Source organism: Bombina bombina, chromosome 2, assembly GCF_027579735.1.
Source record: "Bombina bombina isolate aBomBom1 chromosome 2, aBomBom1.pri, whole genome shotgun sequence".
NCBI lineage: Eukaryota > Metazoa > Chordata > Amphibia > Anura > Bombinatoridae > Bombina > Bombina bombina.
In genome coordinates, this window is record NC_069500.1 from 795,081,561 (window position 1) to 795,103,762 (window position 22,202).

The 22,202-nt window shown below is 42.9% G+C and overlaps 1 protein-coding gene across 1 annotated transcript in view; it reads left to right on the forward strand.

The window, feature by feature from the left end:
* AP1M1 (adaptor related protein complex 1 subunit mu 1) overlaps positions 1–22,202 on the forward strand; it is a 202,161-nt gene that overhangs the window by 98,008 nt on the left and 81,951 nt on the right. The window contains exons 7-9 of the mRNA XM_053702981.1: positions 10,804–10,946; positions 19,205–19,276; positions 19,716–19,874. Coding sequence (XP_053558956.1) covers positions 10,804–10,946; positions 19,205–19,276; positions 19,716–19,874 — 374 coding nt within the window. The remainder of the gene's footprint in view (positions 1–10,803; positions 10,947–19,204; positions 19,277–19,715; positions 19,875–22,202) is intronic.

The following is a 22,202-nucleotide window of genomic DNA, read 5'->3' on the forward strand; positions in this document are numbered from 1 at the left end:
CCTATGCTGAATTTGGATCAGGAGACAAGAAATTCTCTTCTATGGTGGCTTTCTCGGCCACATCTGTCCAAGGGGATGCCCTTCAGCAGGCCAGATTGGACGATTGTAACAACAGACGCCAGCCTGATAGGTTGGGGCGCTGTCTGGAACTCCCTGAAGACTCAGGGATCATGGTCTCAGGAGGAGAGTCTCCTTCCCATAAACATTCTGGAATTAAGAGCAGTTTTCAATGCTCTTCTGGCTTGGCCTCAGTTAGCAACTCTGAGGTTCATCAGGTTTCAGTCGGACAACATCACGACTGTGGCTTACATCAACCATCAGGGAGGGACAAGGAGTTCCCTAGCGATGATGGAAGTCTCAAAGATAATTCACTGGGCAGAGTCTCACTCTTGCCACCTATCAGTGATCCACATCCCAGGCGTGGAGAACTGGGAAGCGGATTTTCTAAGTCGTCAGACTTTTCATCCGGGGGAGTGGGAACTTCATCCGGAGGTTTTTGCCCAAATACTTTGGCGTTGGGGCAAACCAGATCTGGATCTCATGGCGTCTCGCCAGAACGCCAAACTTCCTTGTTACGGATCCAGGTCCAGAGACCCGGGAGCGGTTCTGATAGATGCTTTGACAGCACCTTGGGCCTTCAACATGGCTTATGTGTTTCCACCCTTCCCGTTGCTTCCTCGATTGATTGCCAGGATCAAACAGGAGAGAGCATCGGTGATTCTAATAGCGCCTGCGTGGCCACGCAGGACCTGGTATGCAGACCTAGTGGACATGTCGTCCTGTCCACCATGGTCTCTACCTCTGAGACAGGACCTTCTGGTGCAGGGTCCTTTCAAACATCCAAATCTAATTTCTCTGAAGCTGACTGCTTGGAGATTGAACGCTTGATTCTATCAAAGCGTGGATTCTCGGAGTCAGTGATTGATACTTTAATACAGGCTAGGAAGCCTGTTACCAGGAAAATTTACCATAAAATATGGCGCAAATACTTGCATTGGTGCGAATCCAAGAGTTACTCATGGAGTAAGGTTAGGATTCCTAGGATATTGTCTTTTCTACAAGAAGGTTTAGAAAAGGGTTTATCCGCTAGTTCGTTAAAGGGACAGATCTCAGCTTTGTCCATCCTTTTGCACAAACGTCTGTCAGAAGTTCCAGACGTTCAGGCTTTTTGTCAGGCTTTGGCCAGGATTAAGCCTGTGTTTAAAACTGTTGCTCCACCATGGAGCTTAAACTTAGTTCTTAACGTTTTACAGGGTGTTCCGTTTGAACCCCTTCATTCCATTGATATCAAGCTGTTATCTTGGAAAGTTCTGTTTTTAATGGCTATTTCCTCGGCTCGAAGAGTCTCTGAGTTATCGGCCTTACATTGTGATCCCCCTTATCTGATTTTCCATTCAGACAAGGTAGTTCTGCGTACTAAACCTGGGTTCTTACCTAAGGTAGTCACTAACAAGAATATCAATCAAGAGATTGTTGTTCCATCATTGTGTCCTAACCCTTCTTCAAAGAAGGAACGACTTCTGCACAATCTGGACGTTGTCCGTGCCCTGAAATTTTATTTACAGGCAACTAAAGATTTTCGACAAACTTCTTCCCTGTTTGTCGTGTATTCTGGACAGAGGAGAGGTCAAAAGGCTTCGGCCACCTCTCTCTCTTTTTGGCTTCGTAGCATAATACGTTTAGCCTATGAGACTGCTGGACAGCAGCCTCCTGAAAGAATTACAGCTCATTCTACTAGAGCTGTGGCTTCCACTTGGGCCTTTAAGAATGAGGCCTCTGTTGAACAGATTTGCAAGGCTGCAACTTGGTCTTCACTTCACACTTTTTCCAAATTTTACAAATTTGACACTTTTGCTTCTTCGGAGGCTGTTTTTGGGAGACAGGTTCTTCAGGCAGTGGTTCCTTCCGTGTAAAGAGCCTGCCTGTCCCTCCCGTCATCCGTGTACTTTTAGCTTTGGTATTGGTATCCCATAAGTAATGGATGACCCGTGGACTGACTACACTTAACAGGAGAAAACATAATTTATGCTTACCTGATAAATTCCTTTCTCCTGTAGTGTAGTCAGTCCACGGCCCGCCCTGTTTTTTATGGCAGGTCTAAATTTTAAATTATACTCCAGTCACCACTGCACCCTATAGTTTCTCCTTTCTCGTTTGGTTTTCGGTCGAATGACTGGGTATGACGTAGAGGGGAGGAGCTATATAGCAGCTCTGCTTGGGTGATCCTCTTGCACTTCCTGTTAGGGAGGAGTTATAATCCCATAAGTAATGGATGACCCGTGGACTGACTACACTACAGGAGAAAGGAATTTATCAGGTAAGCATAAATTATTTTTTCTTTTCTACCAGGATCCTGTCGGACGGATGAGGCTGACAGACTACCATGTACTGTGTCTGCTCCACAGTTGAAGACCCTGGACGGTAAGTCCTTTATTACTTATTCCCTTCCCTTGGCAGGTATGCCGTTACTGCCATCGGGGATAGGGGGGTCGTTTACAGTGACTGCTGTCACCTCCATTACCTTGATATAAAGAGGGGCCTAGGATTTTTAGCTATATCCCAGTCTGGGGATATCAGTCCACTGAGAGCAGCATGAAGGGCATCAAAGTGCAAATGGCGCTGGTGTAAGCCGGCATTTTTCTGTGTAACATGCTGTATTTCAACTAGGATACCTCTGTGAGTTTGTGTATATTGTAAGCGGTGATTTATTCATGGCTGCATTTACGATTCACCATTATAACTTCCGCATTCGCAGTGCTCGGTGTAGCCCTTTCACAGCAGCCAGTATGAGGTATTGGAGTCTGCAGAATGGTATTCAGGCCGCATTTTCGGTTGTTATCTAGGGGGCCGGTGTAAACATGGCGCTGGGGTAAAGAACCTCATTCACCTCTTTTTGCGGCTATCAGTATGAGGCGCTGGGGTACTGTGTAATTATTACTGTGTAATAATGTACTTGCAGCTTCCTATTTAGATCACTTTCCTTCTTAATATGAGTGTCCACAGCTTCATTCCTTTATTTCCTTACTTGTGGGAATACAGAACCTAGCCACCAGGAGGAGGCAAAGACACACCAGCCGCCAAAGGCTTAAATACTTCCCCCACATCCCTCATCCCCCAGTCATTCTTTGCCTTTCGTCACAGGAGGATGGCAGAGAAGTGTCTGAAGATTCGGAGTAGTCTCTTATGGAGGCTAGTACTCTTTGGCATGGGTCTGGAGTTTTAAGTAGTCTTGTCAGCCTCTCAGTGAGAGCATTGACAAGGTTAGGGTCTGGAGATGCAGGGAAAGTCTTTCTGTGAAACCATCCAGACTCGTATTAACTCCTCCTAAGCAATCAATGTTGACAAGTTTCACTGCCTGATTCTATCACTCAAGTCCATGTCAGGTGCGATGCTACAAGACTGTCAAACTTGAGAGACTGTGTGTCTGTTCCACTGAGTTTATTCTGGTAAGATTGTTTCATTTTATACTCATATGATAACGTAAGAAGACAGGGTCGCAGTGTGACTCCTTTATCTGTATGGAATCAAGGGTTAATATCTCCAGTAGGAGAATATTGAACGGGGGGGGGGGGGATTTATACACAATTTGCTTTATTATGTTTTATGCTGAGACATGTGTGAGATGAGGCTCTGGCACATTCAGGTTTTACTTTAGTTTTTGGATAACTGCGCAACCAGCTTGGCGCGCTTTTTACCTGCAGCAGGGGCGGTCCTGCATGGCACTCCATGTGACAGGGTGTGGCCTCATTAACTTCCTCTTTCCTGACCGTGTGGTTTACAGGAGAAGAAGCGGTTTCTCTGTGGGGCCTGGGTCATAGGAGGTGGTGAGTGTCCCGGCCATTGGGGGTATAAAGGTGCCATTTTTTTTTTCTATAGTCCATCTTCAAAGTGCAAGCTATGGAGGACTCTGATACGTTAGAGGGTACTTCCTCCTTACCAAGATCTAATACCTGTTTTTATTGTGAGGAGGCTACGATATACCCGCCGGCTCAATTTATGTTCCACATATCTTGATAAAGTAATTTTATATCTAAAAAGACCAAGATGTTTAGTACCACTGAGCCATCCACCTCTCTCGGCGGTCACCATCCCGCGAGGTGTGTTCCCTGCAAACATCTCCTATTACACATGCAGCTCCCCATTGCACTACTAATCCTCCTTCAGGAGGGGCCCTCCTAACGCCAAACTTTAACCAACAGTTGCAAACGGCAGTGTCTGCGGCCTTCAGTGCTTTACCTCGCCCTGCTAAGCGCAAGCGAAAGGTTAAATACTGCTATCCTTCCCAGGGGTCATCTACCAACTTGTTGGATTTATCTGATACTAGATTATCCGCTGATGAAGACGCCTCTGATACTTCAGAGGATGCTCTTTCTGGGTCGGAATTGGCTGCCTCTAAGCCTCCAGCTACGGAGGAACCAGACTTTAGATTTAGGATAGAGCACTTATGCTTTCTGTTAAAGGAAGTGTTGTCTACTTTAGAGGTTCCGGAACCTAAATTACCAGAGGAACCTTCTATTCCTAAGCTTGATAAGGTTTATGAGGACAGAGTAGTGCCACAGACTTTCCCGGATCCTGTAAAGATGGCAAATATTAAGAATGAATGGGAAAGGCTTGGATCCACTTTTTCCCCTTCTTCCTTTTAAGAAATTGTTTCCAGTCCCTGACTCCCGCTTGAGGATAGTTAGTCGTTTAAGGAGCCCATGGATAAGAAGCTTGAAACTCTGTTACGAAAGATGTTTCAGCACGGGGTATTTATTTCAGCCTGCAGCGACGGTTGTTGTGGTGGCTGGAGCCGCTACCTATTAGTGTGGCTCTGTCGGAGATGATAGAGGTGGAAACTCCCCTCGAAGAAATCCAGTAAATAATTAAGGCCTTGAGGGTAGCTAATTCATTTATCTGTGATGCAAACATGCAGATTATTCACTTGAATTCCAAGACATCAGGCTTCTCTGTTCTAGCCCGTAGGGCTCTGTGGCTGAAGTCTTGGTCTGCTGACATGACTTCAAAATCTAGATTGCTTTCCATACCATTTAAGGGGAATATTCTTTTCCTACTTATTCTGGTGTGAAGAACGTGGATTCCCTAGGCATATGGTCAAGGTATCCAGGATTCTTTCTTTTCTCCAAGACGGTTTGGAGAAGGGATTGGCCGCTAGTTCCCTGCTCTATCTGTGTTATTACACAAGAGGCTCGCTGGGTTCCTGATATAGTCGTTTGTTCAGGCTCTGTCTAGATTCAGGCCTGTTAAGACATTCCGCTCCTCCTTAAAGTTTAAATTTGGTTCTTAAGGTTTTTCAGAGGGCTCCGTTTGAGCCCATGCATTTGGTTGACATTAAATTACTGTCTTGAAAGATTCTTTTTCTACTGGCTATTGCTTCGGCACGCAGAGTTTCTGACATGGCAACCTTGCAATGTGAGCCTACTTACCTAGTTTTTCATGCTGTTGAGACTGTGTTCTTCATACTGGGTTAGGTTTTCTCCCTAAGGTGGTGTCTGATCGCAGCATCAATCAGGGGATCGTGGTTCCTTCCCTGTGTCCTAATCTTTCTTCGAAGGAACGATTACTAAATAATTTGGATGTGGTTCGGGCTTTGAAATGCTACAAAGTATTTTAGACGGATGTTGTCATTGTTTGTTGTTTATTCTGGGAAGCATAAAGGACAGAAGACTTCTTCCACTTCCCTATCTTTTTGGTTGAGGAGCATTATCGCTTAACATATGAGACAGCGGGACATAAGCCTCCTCAGAGGATTACGGCTCATTCTATTAGAGCTGAGGCTTCTTCTTGGGCCTTCAAGAATAAGGCCTCTATGGAGCATATTTGTAGGGCGGCTACCTGGTCCTCCTTACATACCTTTTCAAAGTTTTACAAATTTAATGTTTTTGCTTCGGCTGAAGCAGCTTTTGGGAGAAAGGTTTTACAGGCTGTGGTGCCCTCAGAATAGGGTCCGACACGGTTTCATTCAGTGTCCTCTAGAGCTTAGGTATGTTTCCCACAAGTAAGGAATGAAACCGTGGACTCTCCTCATATTAAGATGGAAAACATAAACTATGCTTACCAGATCATTTCCTTTCCATCTGTATGAGGAGAGTCCACGGCCCCTGTCCGTTTTCTCCGTTGGGCAGACCAAAATTTTTGTTCTTCTGGCAACATTTATACTATGACATTTCTCCTACTGTTCCTTGTTCCCTTGGCAGAATGACTGGGGGATGAGGGAAGTTGGGGAGGTATTTAAGCCTTTGGCTCGGGTGTCTTTGCCGCCTCCTGGTGGCCAGGTGTTCTGTATTCCCATAAGTAAGGAACGAAGCCGTGGACTCTCCGCATACAGATGGAAAGGAAATGATCTGGTAAACATAAATTATGTTTTTACAAATTTCTCTTATTCCTGTCATAGGACGCTTGTGTTCTGTTACATAAGCTACTTAGGCGGCAATTACGCCTACGCAGCAAACGATTTGCGTATTACTCTAGCGCTTCACTTATTCAGCCACTTCAGTTGAAGGCTGATCAGGGGGGCTTATCGCGGCGTATGGGCGCTTATTTATTAGAGGTATGTGTTTGCTATCTCAATTTATGTTTTTAATGACTTTGCTAAAGGGGACTGCATGTGTGTGTCCCTGAATTCAGCAGTGGTTCTACACTTGCTTCTAAGCACGGATGCTGTGTAAACCGCGTAGGTCGTTTGGTTGGGATACTGTAGAGGAGATAGACTTTATGTCAGCTTTATTCTCCTCATAGGTGATATACTAAGCTGAGGACACCGCCATTTTAGTTTCTCGACGGTGGTGCACATTTTCTACTTCATTTCTCGCTGTGGTCTGTGTTTTGCACGCTTCTATGTTTGAACCAGGAGTTGTTCTCTGGTACCTACATGTATTTTCTGTCCTGAAGGGTTATATGATATTTTTAATATCGGGATTCCCTTTAGGTATTTTCTCAATGTTTCTCAAAGGGATTTATGGGTGTTTTTGCCATCTAGTGGCAGTTCCATAGAATTTCCCTGTTCTGAGCTAATCCGACTAATGTAGGTTTTTTTTGTCTTTTAGCTACTATTGACCCTAGTGTGGGATTTCCTTTCATTGTCTTGAGATTGTATTTCTCAGCGGCTACTACTCCTATGGGCTGAAGCCTTTAGGTAGCACATTTTTGTCCTGTTTAGAACCGCTAATGAGGGCGGGTCCATGGAGAATGTACAGAACTGCTCTACTCCTCCGCTAAGCGAGGATACGTATCTTCATTCCCATTCTCAGGGAACATCTCCAGTTCGCTGCAGTTTGTTTTCCTAGGCAGACATTTACGGTCTGTTGCCCATCTTCTGGGCTGGCTTTGGTTCCTCGAATCTTTACAAGTCCTAAGGACTCTCTTGACTGTGGTCTTATCTCAGAATAGCGGGACGCCTTACCTGGACGACCTCTTGGTTCAAGCTTCATCTTTTCAACTAGAAAAATCTCATACAGAGATGTTGTTTACTTTTCTACGTTCCCAGACGATGGAAAGTGTTGTTTCAGCTACAAGGGTGTGGTGTTAGGGACAATCATAGATTCCCTGTCCATGAAAAGTTTCCTGACGAATGTCTCAAAATCCAAGCTTCTTTCTTCGTGCCTTTCTCTCCAGTCTGCTATTCGTCCATCAGTGGCTTAATGCATGGAGGTGATTGGTCTGATGGTTACTTCTATGGACATCGTTCCTTTTGCTCGGTTCCATATGAGACCTCTGCAACTATGCATGGTCAGTCAGTGGGATGGAGCCCATTCAGATTTATCGGATAACTCTGGATCCCCTAACAAGAGACTCTCTCTTGTGGTGGATTTCACAGGAATCTCTGGCTCGGGAAACATTCTTCCTGAAACCTTCCTGGGTGATTGTGACTACGTACGCCAGCCTTTTAGGCTGGGGAGCAGTTTGAGGTTCTCTTAAAAACGCAAAGTCTTGTGGTCTTGAGATGAGTCTTCTCTTCCCATAAACTTCTTGGAGTTGAGAGCAATTTTCAATGCCTTGACAGCATGGCCTCAATTATCTTTAGTCCAGCTTATCAGATTCCAGTCGGACAACATTACATAAGTGGCTTATATCAACCACCAGGGGGGAGCTCTGAGTTCATTGGCCATGGAGGAGGTGACTCGCATTCTGCAGTGGGCAGAAGCTCTCAATTGTCTCCTATCCGCCATCCACATTCCAGAAGTGGACAGTTAAAAGGCAGATTTTCTGAGCAGACAGATTTCACATCCCGGGAGTGGGCTCTCCATCCGGAAGTGTTCTCAAGGATAACCCTTTAGTAGGATTGGGGTTCCGGAGTTGGATTTGATGGCGTCTCGTCAAAACGCTAGTTTCCAAAGTACGAATAAAGATCAAGAGATCCTCAGGTCGCTCTGTTAGATGCTCAGACTGCTCCTTGGTATTTAGGTCTAGCATACCTGTTTCCTTAGTTTTTTCTCCTTCCAAGAGTCATTGCTCGTATCAATCAGGAGAGAAAGTCTGTGATTCTCATAGCTCCTGCCTGGCCTCTGGTTCACGGATCTGGTGAAGATGTCATCCCTTCCACCTTGGAGGTTACCTCTGAGGAAAGACCTAGTTCATGGTTCATTCCACCATTCAAATCTAGATTCTCTAAAGCTGACTGCTTGGAGATTTAACGTCTAGTCCTGTCTAGACATGATTTTTCTGAAGCGGTCTTTGATACTATACTTCAGGCTCGTAATCCTGTTTCTCGCAGGATTTACTATAAGGTAGGGCGTATATACCTTTTTTTTTGTGTGTGTGCAAATCTAAGGGTTTCTCCTGGAGCCAGGTGCGGATCCCAGAATATTATCCTTTCTTCAGGATGGCCTGGAGAAAAGTTTTTGTCAGTCAGTACTCTGAAGGGTCAGATTTCTGCACTGTCTATTCTTTTGCACAAACGTCTGGCAGATTTACCAGATGTTCAAGCTTTTGTTCAGGCCCTGGTCAGAATCAGGTCTGTATTTAAACCTGTTGCTCCTCCTGGAGCCTTAACCTAGTATTTTAAGTTTGCTGCAGGCTCAGTTAGAGCCGATGCATGTTGTTAATATAAAATTGTTCTCTTGGAAGGATTTGTTTCTCCTTGCTATTTCTTAAACTCGCAAAGTTTCTGAGCTTTCAGCTCTGCAGTGCGATTCCCTGTACCTTATTTTGCAATGCAAGGTGTTGTCGGATTGAAACATTAATCAGGTAATTGTTGTTGTTATTTTGCATAACCTGTGGTTGTGTGTGTGCTCTGAATTTTTACCTACTGTCACGATCCGTTCATCGCCGTGTCACCGCGGCTCCCGGATCTCCTCTGTGTCCTTACCATGTCATGTTGCCTAGTAACGTGACGCAGCCTTCCTGGGACATGCCCCCATACGTCACGGCCTCCTCTCGTCACTGGCTTTAAAATGCCGGCGGGAGTTTTCTTCAGGGCCCGTTTGTCAGTGTTCTTTCCTGTTTGTGGGTCTGTAAGTTTCTGCTCTCTACCTATATTTAAAACCTGTCTGCTGGATATCGATCCTTGCCTGATCCCTAAAATCCTGTCTGCTGGATATCGATCCTTTCCTGATCCCTAAAATCCTGTCTGCTGGATATTGACCCTTGCCTGACTACTCTGCAGCCTGATCCTTAAACCTGCTTAAAGGGACATTGACCATTGTTTTGCCTGACCACTCTGCTGCCTTATCCTTAAACCTGCTTAAAGGGACATTGACCTCTGCATTACCTGACCACTCTTACGGTATACCCTTAACCTGCATAAGTCTCTTTACCTTGTACTCCCCTCATCTCAGTAGAGACTGCTATGTGACCATGCAACACCTGTGAGTACAGTTTTTCTTTTCCTGCATAATTATTGCCTTTTATTCTTTTCTGAGTGGGTCACGTCCTGTCCCGTTCCTCTCAGTGTGCTAGCGTGCGTTTATCTTATCACTCTAGCAGTTGGGTTAAATCCTGGACCGATTCCTTACGGCTGACACCTACAAGCTACTAAGGATTTTTTGCAATCTACTGCCCTGTTTGTTGTTTCCTTTGGAAAGCGTAAGGATCAGAAGGCCTCTTCTTTTACCCTTTCCCTATGGTTTAGAAATATGATTTGTTTTGCTTATGAGACTGCTGGACAGCAGCCTCCTGAGAGACTTACGGCTCATTCCACTAGAGCTGTTTCCTTATCTTGGGCTTTCAAAAATAAAGCTTCTGAGGAACAGATTTGCAAGGCGTCAGCATGGTCCTCTTTGCATACTTTTTTCCAAATTTTACGAATTTGATACTTTTTGCCTCTGCTGAGGGCTCTTTTGGGAGACAGGTTCTTCAATTGGTGGTGCCTTCTGTTTATGTCCTCCTGCCTTGTTCTTGCTCCCTGTTCATTCCGTGTCCTCTAGCTTGGGTATTGGTTCCCACTAGAAATTGGAATGACGTTATGGACTCTCCATGTCATAGGAAAGAAAACAAAATGTATGCTTACCTGAAATTTCTTTCCGGGCATGGAGAGTCCACAACCCCGTCCTATTTTTAATTTATAATTTGGCAGGTTTTTTTGAGTAAACCTCAGGCACCTCTTTAACCTTGTGTTTCTTCTTTTTCCATTTTTCTTCGACTGAATGACTCGGGATTATGGGTAAGGCAGTTACACTTAACAGCTTTGCTGGGGTGCTCTTTGCTTCCTCCTGCTGGCCAGGAGTTGAATATCCCACTAGTAATTGGAATGACGTAGACTCTCCTTGCCCAGAAAGAAAGAAATTTATCAGGTAAGCATACATTTTTGTTTTTCTCCAACAAGTGTATTTTGCTGCAGTGTTATTCTATCTTAAATCTTTATAGGTGGCAAGAGCAAATCTGTGGAGCTAGAAGACGTGAAGTTCCACCAGTGTGTTCGGTTGTCCAGATTTGAAAATGATAGGACCATATCCTTCATCCCTCCTGATGGGGAGTTTGAACTAATGTCTTATCGCTTGAACACACATGTAAGATTTGGTATATTTATATTATAGCTTATCTTAAACAAGTCGGCTAGTCTAGGGCCTGGGCAGAACAATACGGCCATCTTAAGCTTGGGCTGCCATTTCAGACTGAAGACTGTATCTGAACCTGTAATGGCATTCTTAGTACCTTTATCATACAGTAGCACACTGTATAATAAAAAAATGTAAAAGACTATATGGGTGTCTGTCTGGGTCTGTACAATATAATTGATAAATCACTGGCAGTGTCGCTAGAAGCTACTGTCACTTTATGCTGATAAAAATCACGTCGTCTAGCAAAAATGTTTTCATTTTAAGATTGTTTATATTTTATATACGTATAGTCTCACAGAGTGGGTTTTACATTTGTTTCATGTAAAAAGGGCAATTTCAAATGTTTTACAGGTTGTTGTTTTTTCCCCTAGACAATAATATACTGTATATGTTCAGCGTGAATCATAGGCATTAAATACATTTATTTTCATGCTCAAATAATTTCCAATATTCTTCTGAATGGAAAGACTAGCAGCTGGACAGACATAGGACCACTCATTTGGTGCTTTCAAATAAGGTGTTGTGTCTCTTAGTGGTCTTTGAGATTTGGGTGTGCTGCTTTCCCATTCAGAGTCTTGAGCACCTGAGTCACCTATTGTACAGGCTATTGTTATTCCTCTGGCATTAACCTGTTACTTAGAGGGGCATAAGGTCCTTCATTTAAAAGACAAGCTATATTCTAAATAGGGAGCAAAGAACTATTATTTTTGACATATATATATATATTTATTTTACTTCAGTGCTATCTCCTTTCACACTATTGTGCTGAACCTGCTGACGCAGGTGATGACCATTACGCAGGTGATCTCAATCCCTTCTAATTAAATCAATGTAGAATATATGGTATTAGGAATGGAATGATGATCACTTATTTTAGAGGAGGCAAGTGACCCCTTATTTAAATGAGATGTTTCTAGTGTTTGGTGTGAAAATGAGCTGGCTCAGTTAGAGTCCCTCTCTTAATATAGGGTTCTCCTTTACCCAGTTGTACAGTTGGTAATGTGCCCCTGAGAGCAGGATGCAGTTGTAGCTGTACTGCAGCAGTACTCTAGAGCGTAGATTAAAGTCATCTTTACATAGACTATTTAAACAAATGAGTTTTGTGACTACCAGCACCTGCTTAGCCTTGTAGTCTCCTTGTAGGATCTTTACTTTCAGTCACACACTTTTCATCTGCTACACTACTATGGATAATTTGCGAATTACAGCTATTTGTAATGTGAATGCATCAAGGCTTTGACCGTGTTTTCTCCCCCTGTATGATGCTTAAAGGGACAGTCTACAATAGAATTGTTATTGTTTTTATTACCCATTCCCCAGTTTTGCACAACCAACACAGTTATATTAATATATTTTTACCTCTGTGATTACCTTGTATCTAAGCATCTTCTGACAGCCCCCTGATCACATTACTTTTTCTCCTGTTAAGTGTAGTCAGTCCACGGGTCATCCATTACTTATGGGATTATATCTCCTCCCTAACAGGAAGTGCAAGAGGATCACCCAAGCAGAGCTGCTATATAGCTCCTCCCCTCTACGTCATATCCAGTCATTCTCTTGCACCTAACTAAAGATAGGACGTGTGAGAGGACTGTGGTGTGTTAAACTTAGTTTTTATTTCTTCAATCAAAAGTTTGTTATTTTAAACGGCACCGGAGTGTGTTGTTTGTTCTCAGGCAGCATTAGAAGTAGAATCTACCTGAGTTTGTCTATGATTTTAGCGGTCGTAACTAAGATCCACTTGCTGTTCTCGGCCATTCTGAGGAGTGAGGTAACTTCAGAACAGGGGATAGCATGCAGGGCCCACCTGCAAGGAGGTATGTGCAGTAAATTATTTTCTAAGGAATGGAATTGACTGAGAAAATACTGCTAATACCGATATAATGTAAGTGCAGCCTTAAATGCAGTAGTAGCGACTGGTATCAGGCTGATATGTATGTATGTATACTCTGAGGTATTTCTGGGGAATGGAATTTCACTAAGAAAATACTGTCAATATTAAAGTAATATTTGAGCCTGCACTGCAGTGAAAGCGACTAGCAGCAGGCTTATTAATAACACTTCATAATTTTCAATTTTTAAAACGTTTACTGGCATGTTAATCGTTTTTTCTGAGGTACTTGGTGATAAAACTTTATGGGCATGATTTTTACCACTTGGCTGTAGTTTTTTTCTGAATAAAAACAGTTTACTGAGCTTCCCCACTGTTGTAATATGAGTGGGAGGGGCCTATTTTAGCGCTTTATTGCGCAGTAAAAATTTAGTCACAGTCTTCCTATTTCTTCCTCCATGATCCAGGACGTCTCTACAGAGCCCAGGGGTCTCCAAAACTAGTTTTGAGGGAGGTAATCAGTCACAGCAGACCTGTGACAGTGTGTTTGACTGTGATAAAAACGTTTATTATTTCAACTGTTATCCGTTTTGGGTATTAAGGGGTTAATCATCCTTTTGCTGGTGGGTGCAATCCTCTGCTAACTTTATACATTTTCTGTTAAAATTTGGTTGTTTTAACATATTTGGTTCATTGTTAATTCAGCTGTGTTACATTTTTATGTTTTCTTAAAGGCGCAGTAGCGTTTTTTATATAGCTTGTAAATTTATTTAAAAGTTTTTTTCCAAGCTTGCTAGTGTTATTGCTAGTCTGTTTAAACATGTCTGACACAAATGAATCTGTTTGTTCATTATGTTTAAAGGCCAATGTGGAGCCCAATAGAAATTTGTGCACTCAATGTATAGATGTTACTTTGAATAAAAGTCAAACTTTACATGTTAAAAAAATATCACCGGACAACGAGGGGGAAGTTATGCCGACTAACTCTCCTCACGTGTCAGTACCTTCGCCTCCCGCTCAGGAGGTGCGTGATATTGTGGCGCCGAGTACATCAGGGTTGCCCATACAAATCACTTTGCAAGACATGGCTAATGTTATGACTGAAGTACTATCTAAATTGCCAGAATTAAGAGGTAAACGCGATCACTCTGGGGTAAGAACAGAGTGCGCTGATAATAATAGAGCCATGTCTGATACTGCGTCACAATTTGCAGAACATGAGGACGGAGAGCTTCATTCTGTGGGTGACGGATCTGATCCAAGTAAACTGGATTCAGACATTTCAAATTTTAAATTTAAGCTTGAGAACCTCCGTGTATTACTAGGGGAGGTATTAGCGGCTCTGAATGATTGTAACACGGTTGCAATTCCAGAGAAAGTATGTAGGCTGGATAAATATTTTGCGGTACCGACGTGTACTGACGTTTTTCCTATACCTAAAAGGCTTACAGAAATTGTTAACAAGGAGTGGGATAGACCCGGTGTGCCCTTTTCACCCCCTCCTATATTTAGAAAAATGTTTCCAATAGACGCCACCACACGGGACCTATGGCAGACGGTCCCTAAGGTGGAAGGAGCAGTTTCTACTCTGGCTAAGCGCACCACTATCCCGGTGGAGGATAGCTGTGCTTTTTCAGATCCAATGGATAAAAAGTTAGAGGGTTACCTTAAGAAAATGTTTGTTCAGCAAGGTTTTATATTACAACCCCTTGCATGCATCGCGCCTGTCACTGCTGCGGCGGCATTCTGGTTTGAGTCTCTGGAAGAGACCCTTAGCACAGCTCCATTGGATGAGATTATGAACAAGCTTAAAGCCCTTAAGCTAGCTAATTCATTTATTTCTGATGCCGTAGTACACTTAACCAAACTTACGGCTAAGAACTCCGGATTCGCCATTCAAGCGCGTAGAGCGCTGTGGCTTAAATCTTGGTCAGCTGACGTGACTTCTAAATCTAAATTGCTTAATATTCCTTTCAAAGGGCAGACATTATTCGGGCCCGGCTTGAAAGAAATTATCGCTGACATTACTGGAGGTAAGGGCCATGCCCTGCCTCAAGACAGGGCCAAACCAAAGGCTAAACAGTCTAATTTTCGTGCCTTTCGTGACTTCAAGGCAGGAGCAGCATCAACTTCCTCCGCTCCAAGACAGGAAGGAACTGTTGCTCGCTACAGACAGGGCTGGAAACCTAACCAGTACTGGAACAAGGGCAAGCAGGCCAGAAAACCTGCTGCTGCCCCTAAGACAGCATGAAGTGAGGGCCCCCGATCCGGAAACGGATCTAGTGGGGGGCAGACTTTCTCTCTTCGCCCAGGCTTGGGCAAGAGATGTCCAGGATCCCTGGGCGTTGGAGATCATATCTCAGGGATATCTTCTGGACTTCAAAGCTTCTCCTCCACAAGGGAGATTTCATCTTTCAAGGTTATCAGCAAACCAGATAAAGAAAGAGGCGTTTCTACGCTGTGTACAAGACCTCTTACTAGTGATCCACCCAGTTCCGCGGTCGGAACACGGGCAAGGATTCTATTCAAATCTGTGGTTCCCAAAAAAGAGGGAACCTTCAGACCAATCTTGGACTTAAAGATCCTAAACAAATTCCTAAGAGTTCCATCGTTCAAAATGGAAACTATTCGAACCATCTTACCCATGATCCAAGAGGGTCAGTACATGACCACAGTGGATTTAAAGGATGCCTACCTTCACATACCGATTCACAAGGATCATTACCGGTATCTAAGATTTGCCTTCCTAAACAGGCATTACCAGTTTGTAGCTCTTCCCTTCGGGTTAGCTACGGCTCCAAGAATCTTTACAAAGGTTCTGGGCTCTCTTCTGGCGGTACTAAGACCGCGAGGCATAGCGGTAGCTCCGTACCTAGACGACATTCTGATACAAGCGTCAAGTTTCCAAACTGCCAAGTCTCATACAGAGTTAGTTCTGGCATTTCTAAGGTCGCATGGGTGGAAGGTGAACGTAGAAAAGAGTTCTCTATTGCCACTCACAAGAGTTCCCTTTCTAGGGACTCTTATAGATTCTGTAGAAATGAAAATTTACCTGACGGAGGACAGGTTATCAAAACTTCTAAATGCTTGCCGTGTCCTTCATTCCATTCAACACCCGTCAGTGGCTCAGTGCATGGAGGTAATCGGCTTAATGGTAGCGGCAATGGACATAGTACCATTTGCGCGCCTGCATCTCAGACCGCTGCAATTGTGCATGCTAAGTCAGTGGAATGGGGATTACTCAGATTTGTCCCCTCTGCTAAATCTGGATCAAGAGACCAGAGATTCTCTTCTATGGTGGCTTTCTCGGCCACATCTGTCCAAGGGGATGCCCTTCCGCAGGCCAGATTGGACGATTGTAACAACGGACGCCAGCCTTCTAGGTTGGGGCGCAGTCTGGAATTCCCTGAAGGCTCAGGGATCATGGACTCAGGAGGAGAGACTCCTTCCAATAAACATTCTGGAATTAAGAGCAATTTTCAATGCTCTTCTGGCTTGGCCTCAGTTAGCAACTCTGAGGTTCATCAGGTTTCAGTCGGACAACATCACGACTGTGGCTTACATCAACCATCAAGGAGGAACAAGGAGTTCCCTAGCGATGATGGAAGTCTCAAAGATAATTTGCTGGGCAGAGTCTCACTCTTGCCACCTGTCAGCGATCCACATCCCAGGCGTGGAGAACTGGGAGGCGGATTTTCTAAGTCGCCAGACCTTTCATCCGGGGGAGTGGGAACTGCATCCGGAGGTGTTTGCCCAACTGCTTCATCTTTGGGGCAAACCAGATCTGGATCTCATGGCGTCTCGCCAGAACGCCAAGCTTCCTTGTTACGGATCCAGGTCCAGGGACCCGGGAGCGGTACTGATAGATGCTCTGACAGCACCTTGGGTCTTCAACATGGCTTATGTGTTTCCACCTTTCCCGATGCTTCCTCGATTGATTGCCAGGATCAAACAGGAGAGAGCATCGGTGATTCTAATAGCGCCTGCGTGGCCACGCAGGACCTGGTATGCAGATCTAGTGGTCATGTCGTCCTGTCCACCATGGTCTCTGCCTCTGAGACAGGACCTTCTGATTCAGGGTCCTTTCAAACATCCAAATCTAATTTCTCTGAGGCTGACTGCATGGAGATTGAACGCTTGATTCTATCAAAGCTTGGATTCTCGGAGTCAGTGATTGATACCTTAATACAGGCTAGGAAACCTGTTACCAGGAAAATTTACCATAAAATATGGCGTAAATACTTACATTGGTGCGAATCCAAGAGTTACTCATGGAGTAAGGTTAGGATTCCTAGGATATTGTCTTTTCTACAAGAAGGTTTAGAAAAGGGTTTATCTGCTAGTTCGTTAAAGGGACAGATTTCAGCTCTGTCTATCCTTTTACACAAACGTCTGGCAGAAGTTCCAGACGTTCAGGCTTTTTGTCAGGCTTTGACTAGGATTAAGCCTGTGTTTAAGACTGTTTCTCCGCCGTGGAGCTTAAACTTAGTTCTTAACGTTCTGCAAGGTGTTCCGTTTGAACCCCTTCATTCCATCGATATCAAGCTGTTATCTTGGAAAGTTCTGTTTTTAATGGCTATTTCCTCGGCTCAAAGAGTCTCTGAGTTATCGGCCTTACATTGTGATTCTCCTTATCTGATTTTTCATTCAGACAAGGTAGTTCTGCGTACTAAACCTGGGTTCTTACCTAAGGTAGTCACTAACAAGAATATCAATCAAGAGATTGTTGTTCCATCATTGTGCCCTATCCCTTCTTCAAAGAAGGAACGACTTTTGCACAATCTGGACGTCGTCCGTGCCCTGAAATTTTATTTGCAGGCAACTAAAGATTTTCGTCAAACTTCTTCCCTGTTTGTCGTTTATTCTGGACAGAGGAGAGGTCAAAAAGCTTCGGCTACCTCTCTCTCTTTTTGGCTTCGTAGCATAATACGTTTAGCTTATGAGACTGCTGGACAGCAGCCTCCTGAAAGGATTACAGCTCATTCTACTAGAGCTGTGGCTTCCACTTGGGCCTTTAAGAATGAGGCCTCTGAACAGATTTGCAAGGCTGCAACTTGGTCTTCACTTCACACTTTTTCAAAATTTTACAAATTTGACACTTTTGCTTCTTCGGAGGCTGTTTTTGGGAGAAAGGTTCTACAGGCAGTGGTTCCTTCCGTGTAAAGATCCTGCCTGTCCCTCCCGTAATCAGTGTACTTTAGCTTTGGTATTGGTATCCCATAAGTAATGGATGACCCGTGGACTGACTACACTTAACAGGAGAAAATATAATTTATGCTTACCTGATAAATTCATTTCTCCTGTAGTGTAGTCAGTCCAAGGCCCGCCCTGTTTTTTTACGGCAGGTCTAAATTTTAATTAAACTCCAGTCACCACTGCACTTTCTCGTATGGTTTCGGTCGAATGACTGGATATGACGTAGAGGGGAGGAGCTATATAGCAGCTCTGCTTGGGTGATCCTCTTGCACTCCCTGTTAGGGAGGAGATATAATCCCATAAGTAATGGATGACCCGTGGACTGACTACACTACAGGAGAAATGAATTTATCAGGTAAGCATAAATTATATTTTTTTTATTTATGATCTATTGACTTGCATTTACTACTGTGTTGTGCTAAATCTTAAATAACTCCTCGGGTGTAAACACAATGTTATCTATATGGCCCACATGAACTAGCAGTTTCCTGTTGTGAAAAGCTATTAAAAAAGTATGTGATAAGAGGCTGTCTATAGTGGCTTAGAAACAGGCAGAAATGTATAGGTTTAAATGTTTTCACTTGCCCCTCCTCCTGACATAGAGATAGCTTCTCCTCTTCTTGGACAGGAGACAGTGACACTCTAGTCATAAGGATGTGGTTCCTCACATTGTTAGTCCTCTTTCTTTAGGTGTAGCCCCTTTTCCAGCTAATTCCCTTTTTTTCCTTAAAGGGACATGAAACCTAAAAAAAAATTATTTCAGGATTTAGAAAGAGCGTGCAATTTTAAACAACTTTCCAATTTAGTTCTATTATGTAATTTTTCATTCTCTTGATATAATTTGCTGAAAAGAATATCTGAATAGGCTCAGTAGCTGCTGATTGGGTGGCTGCACATAGATGCCTCGTGTGATTGTCTCACCCATGTGAATTGCTATTTCTTCAACAAAGGATACCTATAAAATGAAGCAAATTAGATAATAGAAGTTAACTGAAGGAAAATCTCCTCCCCACCATTAGAGCACTATGAAGACTATTACTGCTTTTATTTTTGTCTGTTGAAAACTGTGTTGCAGGGCATTGTAAGATCTTAGTGACTTAGTTTTAGATGACATAGATGTAATGTAAACTTGTTGTGCTACAAAGTTTTGTTCCTATAACTCATTTTTTTTTCTCCTCAGGTGAAGCCTTTGATCTGGATTGAATCTGTAATAGAAAAACATTCCCACAGTCGCATAGAATATATGATAAAGGTTTGTAATATCCAATTACATTGATGTCCAAATTGCAACAATATGTGAAAATGTGTTCTGTTATTTATTTTATTTTTGTGTGTGTGTGTAAAGATTGTCTAAAGCTCTATCATGTATCAACTTACATAATATTGATCCAATATAAATAGGTTTGTTATAAAATGTCATAGAATACTTGTTTGCTGATTTTGTCTGCATTATTTAAATTACTTACTTTGGATACAGATTAAAAATAATTTTGAATTTATTGCTTTTATATAGTCAACAAATATTTTATTCTACATAGCTTCAGGTGACAACTCAAATTTTGTCAATCTAAATCTCAAATCAATTGGTACATATTCCTGGTTACAAAAAATTGTTTTTTTATGGGAAAGGGGGGACTTTTTATTTTTCTATAAATGTTTGTAAATCTGAAAATGTTCTTTCTTTCCCAAAGGCAAAAAGCCAATTTAAGCGCAGATCCACAGCTAACAATGTGGAAATTCATATTCCAGTACCGAATGATGCAGACTCGCCTAAATTCAAGACCACTGTCGGAAGTGTGAAATGGGTTCCGGAAAACAGTGAGATTGTCTGGTCAATTAAGTCTTTTCCGGTAGGTTCTGAAAAGAGTCTGTGTCCAAATCTACCTTTTATTATTTGTATGTTGGTGTATCTGGGATATATCATTTATAGTTTGTGTGGACAACTGCCAGGGTTCACAGGTACTAAGCTTACAAAAGAACCCAGCTCTTACTATAGCTCAGGAGTAATTTGCAGAAGTGCTTCTTCACAAAAAGGTTGATTGACTCATGGAATAAACGTCCATTAGAGGTGGTAAATACAAACACTGTGGGGGACATCAAGAATATCTGGGATAAGCATAAGGCTTTTACACTTGTCAAAATCTATGTTTCTGTGTTTTAGGTTTAGTGCTCATTTCTCATACTAAACCTCGCGCACAATAATAATAAAGCTAAAGAAACAAAACAGATAATACATGAAGCTATTAGGGGACAAATAATCATCCTTATAAAAGCTTATTGTAAATAAATAAGTTTATATGGTGGCTACCATTCCCATCTATCTTGGATGCTATCAAGAAAACATGTATTTAAAGGGATAGAGACATTTAAATGTTCATGATTCAGAAAGAACTTTACCATCCTTTTTTTTTTTTTTTTTAATATTTTTTTATTCACAGCCATTAAAGCAACACAAATGGGACAGTTCTTCTTTGTGCCGCACAGGACACTTTATATCTTGTATCTAATCAAATAATCGTACCAAAACAAAGCAAGCGGCATCACATTGTTGATCATGTAATATTACCATCTGCTAAACTGCAGATCTCTTTCTTATTGGCATTTTTGTAAACTAACAATAAAAAGGTCAAAAACAGAAAATAAAAAAATACAATAAAAAATAAAATTTAAAGTTACCTACAACACCTACGACATACTGTCTAACTATTTTACACTTCATTCAGGACCATTATATTGGGGTATTAATTCCTTTCGATTGCACTTATTAGGAACTCTGAGCCTCTAAAGGATATATTAGCCGGATTTGTTCTTTTATAGATATTGCCTGTATATATTTCCTCCATTTACCAAAAAAACTTTCGACAAGATTACAAGTTTTGTGGTAACAGGGGTGCGTTGCTAACGCAGTTTTCCCTCACCGATCACCTAAAGTAACGCTGGTATTACAGGGTTTTTTTAAACCTGGCGTTAGCCGCAAAAAGGTGAGCGTAGAGCAGAATTTAGCTCCACATCTCACCTCAATACCAGCGCTGCTTACGGTAGCGGTAAGTTGACAAAACGTGCTTGTGCACGATTTCCCCATAGGAAACAATGGGACTGAGCTGGCTGAAAAAAAACCTACCACCTGCAAAACAGCAGCGTTCAGCTCCTAACGCAGCCCCATTGTTTCCTATGGGGAAATACATTTTATGTCTGCACCTAACACCCTAACCTGAACCCATAGTCTAAACACCCCTAATCTTACACTTATTAACCCCTAATCTGCTGCCCCTGCTATCGCTGACACCTACATTATATTATTAACCCCTAATATGCCGCTCCGGACACCGCCGCCACATACATTATACTTATGAACCCCTAATCTACTGCCCCCAACATCGCCGACACCTACATTATAGCTATTAACCCCAGCTCTTACTCACATATTCAGCCGATCCCTTACTACTGGTTCATTTCCATCATCCTTCAAACATGCAAGGGTCACCCCCCATCCTCAAAAAAACCCTCCCTCGACCCCAATTCTCCTGCAAACTACCGCCCCATATCACTATTTCCGCTAGCTTCTAAAGTCCTGGAAAAACTAGTTTTCAATCGCCTAACACACTTCCTATCCTCCAACTCACTGCTTGACCCCCTGCAATCTGGCTTCCGTCCCCAACACTCAACTGAGACTGCCCTCACCAAGGTTACTAACGATCTTATTTCTGCTAAAAACAATGGCCACTATTCTATACTTATCTTACTTGACCTGTCTTCTGCCTTTGACACTGTTGACCATCCCCTCCTCTTACGGACTCTCAGCTCCCTTGGGCTCTGTGACATTGCCCTCTCCTGGATCCACTCTTATCTCTCTAATAGGTCCTTTTCTGTCTCATTTGCTGGTGACTCATCCTCTCCACTGCCTCTGTCTGTTGGAGTACCTCAAGGCTCTGTTCTAGGCCCTCTACTCTTCTCTATTTATACTTCCTCGCTGGGTCAACTTATTAGTAGCTATGGCTTCAACTATCACCTCTATGCTGCTTATACTCAGATCTACCTATCCACCCCTGCACTCTCTCCGTCTGTCCTTTCCCACATCAGCAGCTGCTTATCTGGCATTTCTTCCTGGATGGCCTCTCACCACCTAAAAATCAACATGTCCAAGACTGAGCTTCTTCTAATCCCCCCCCAACTAATTC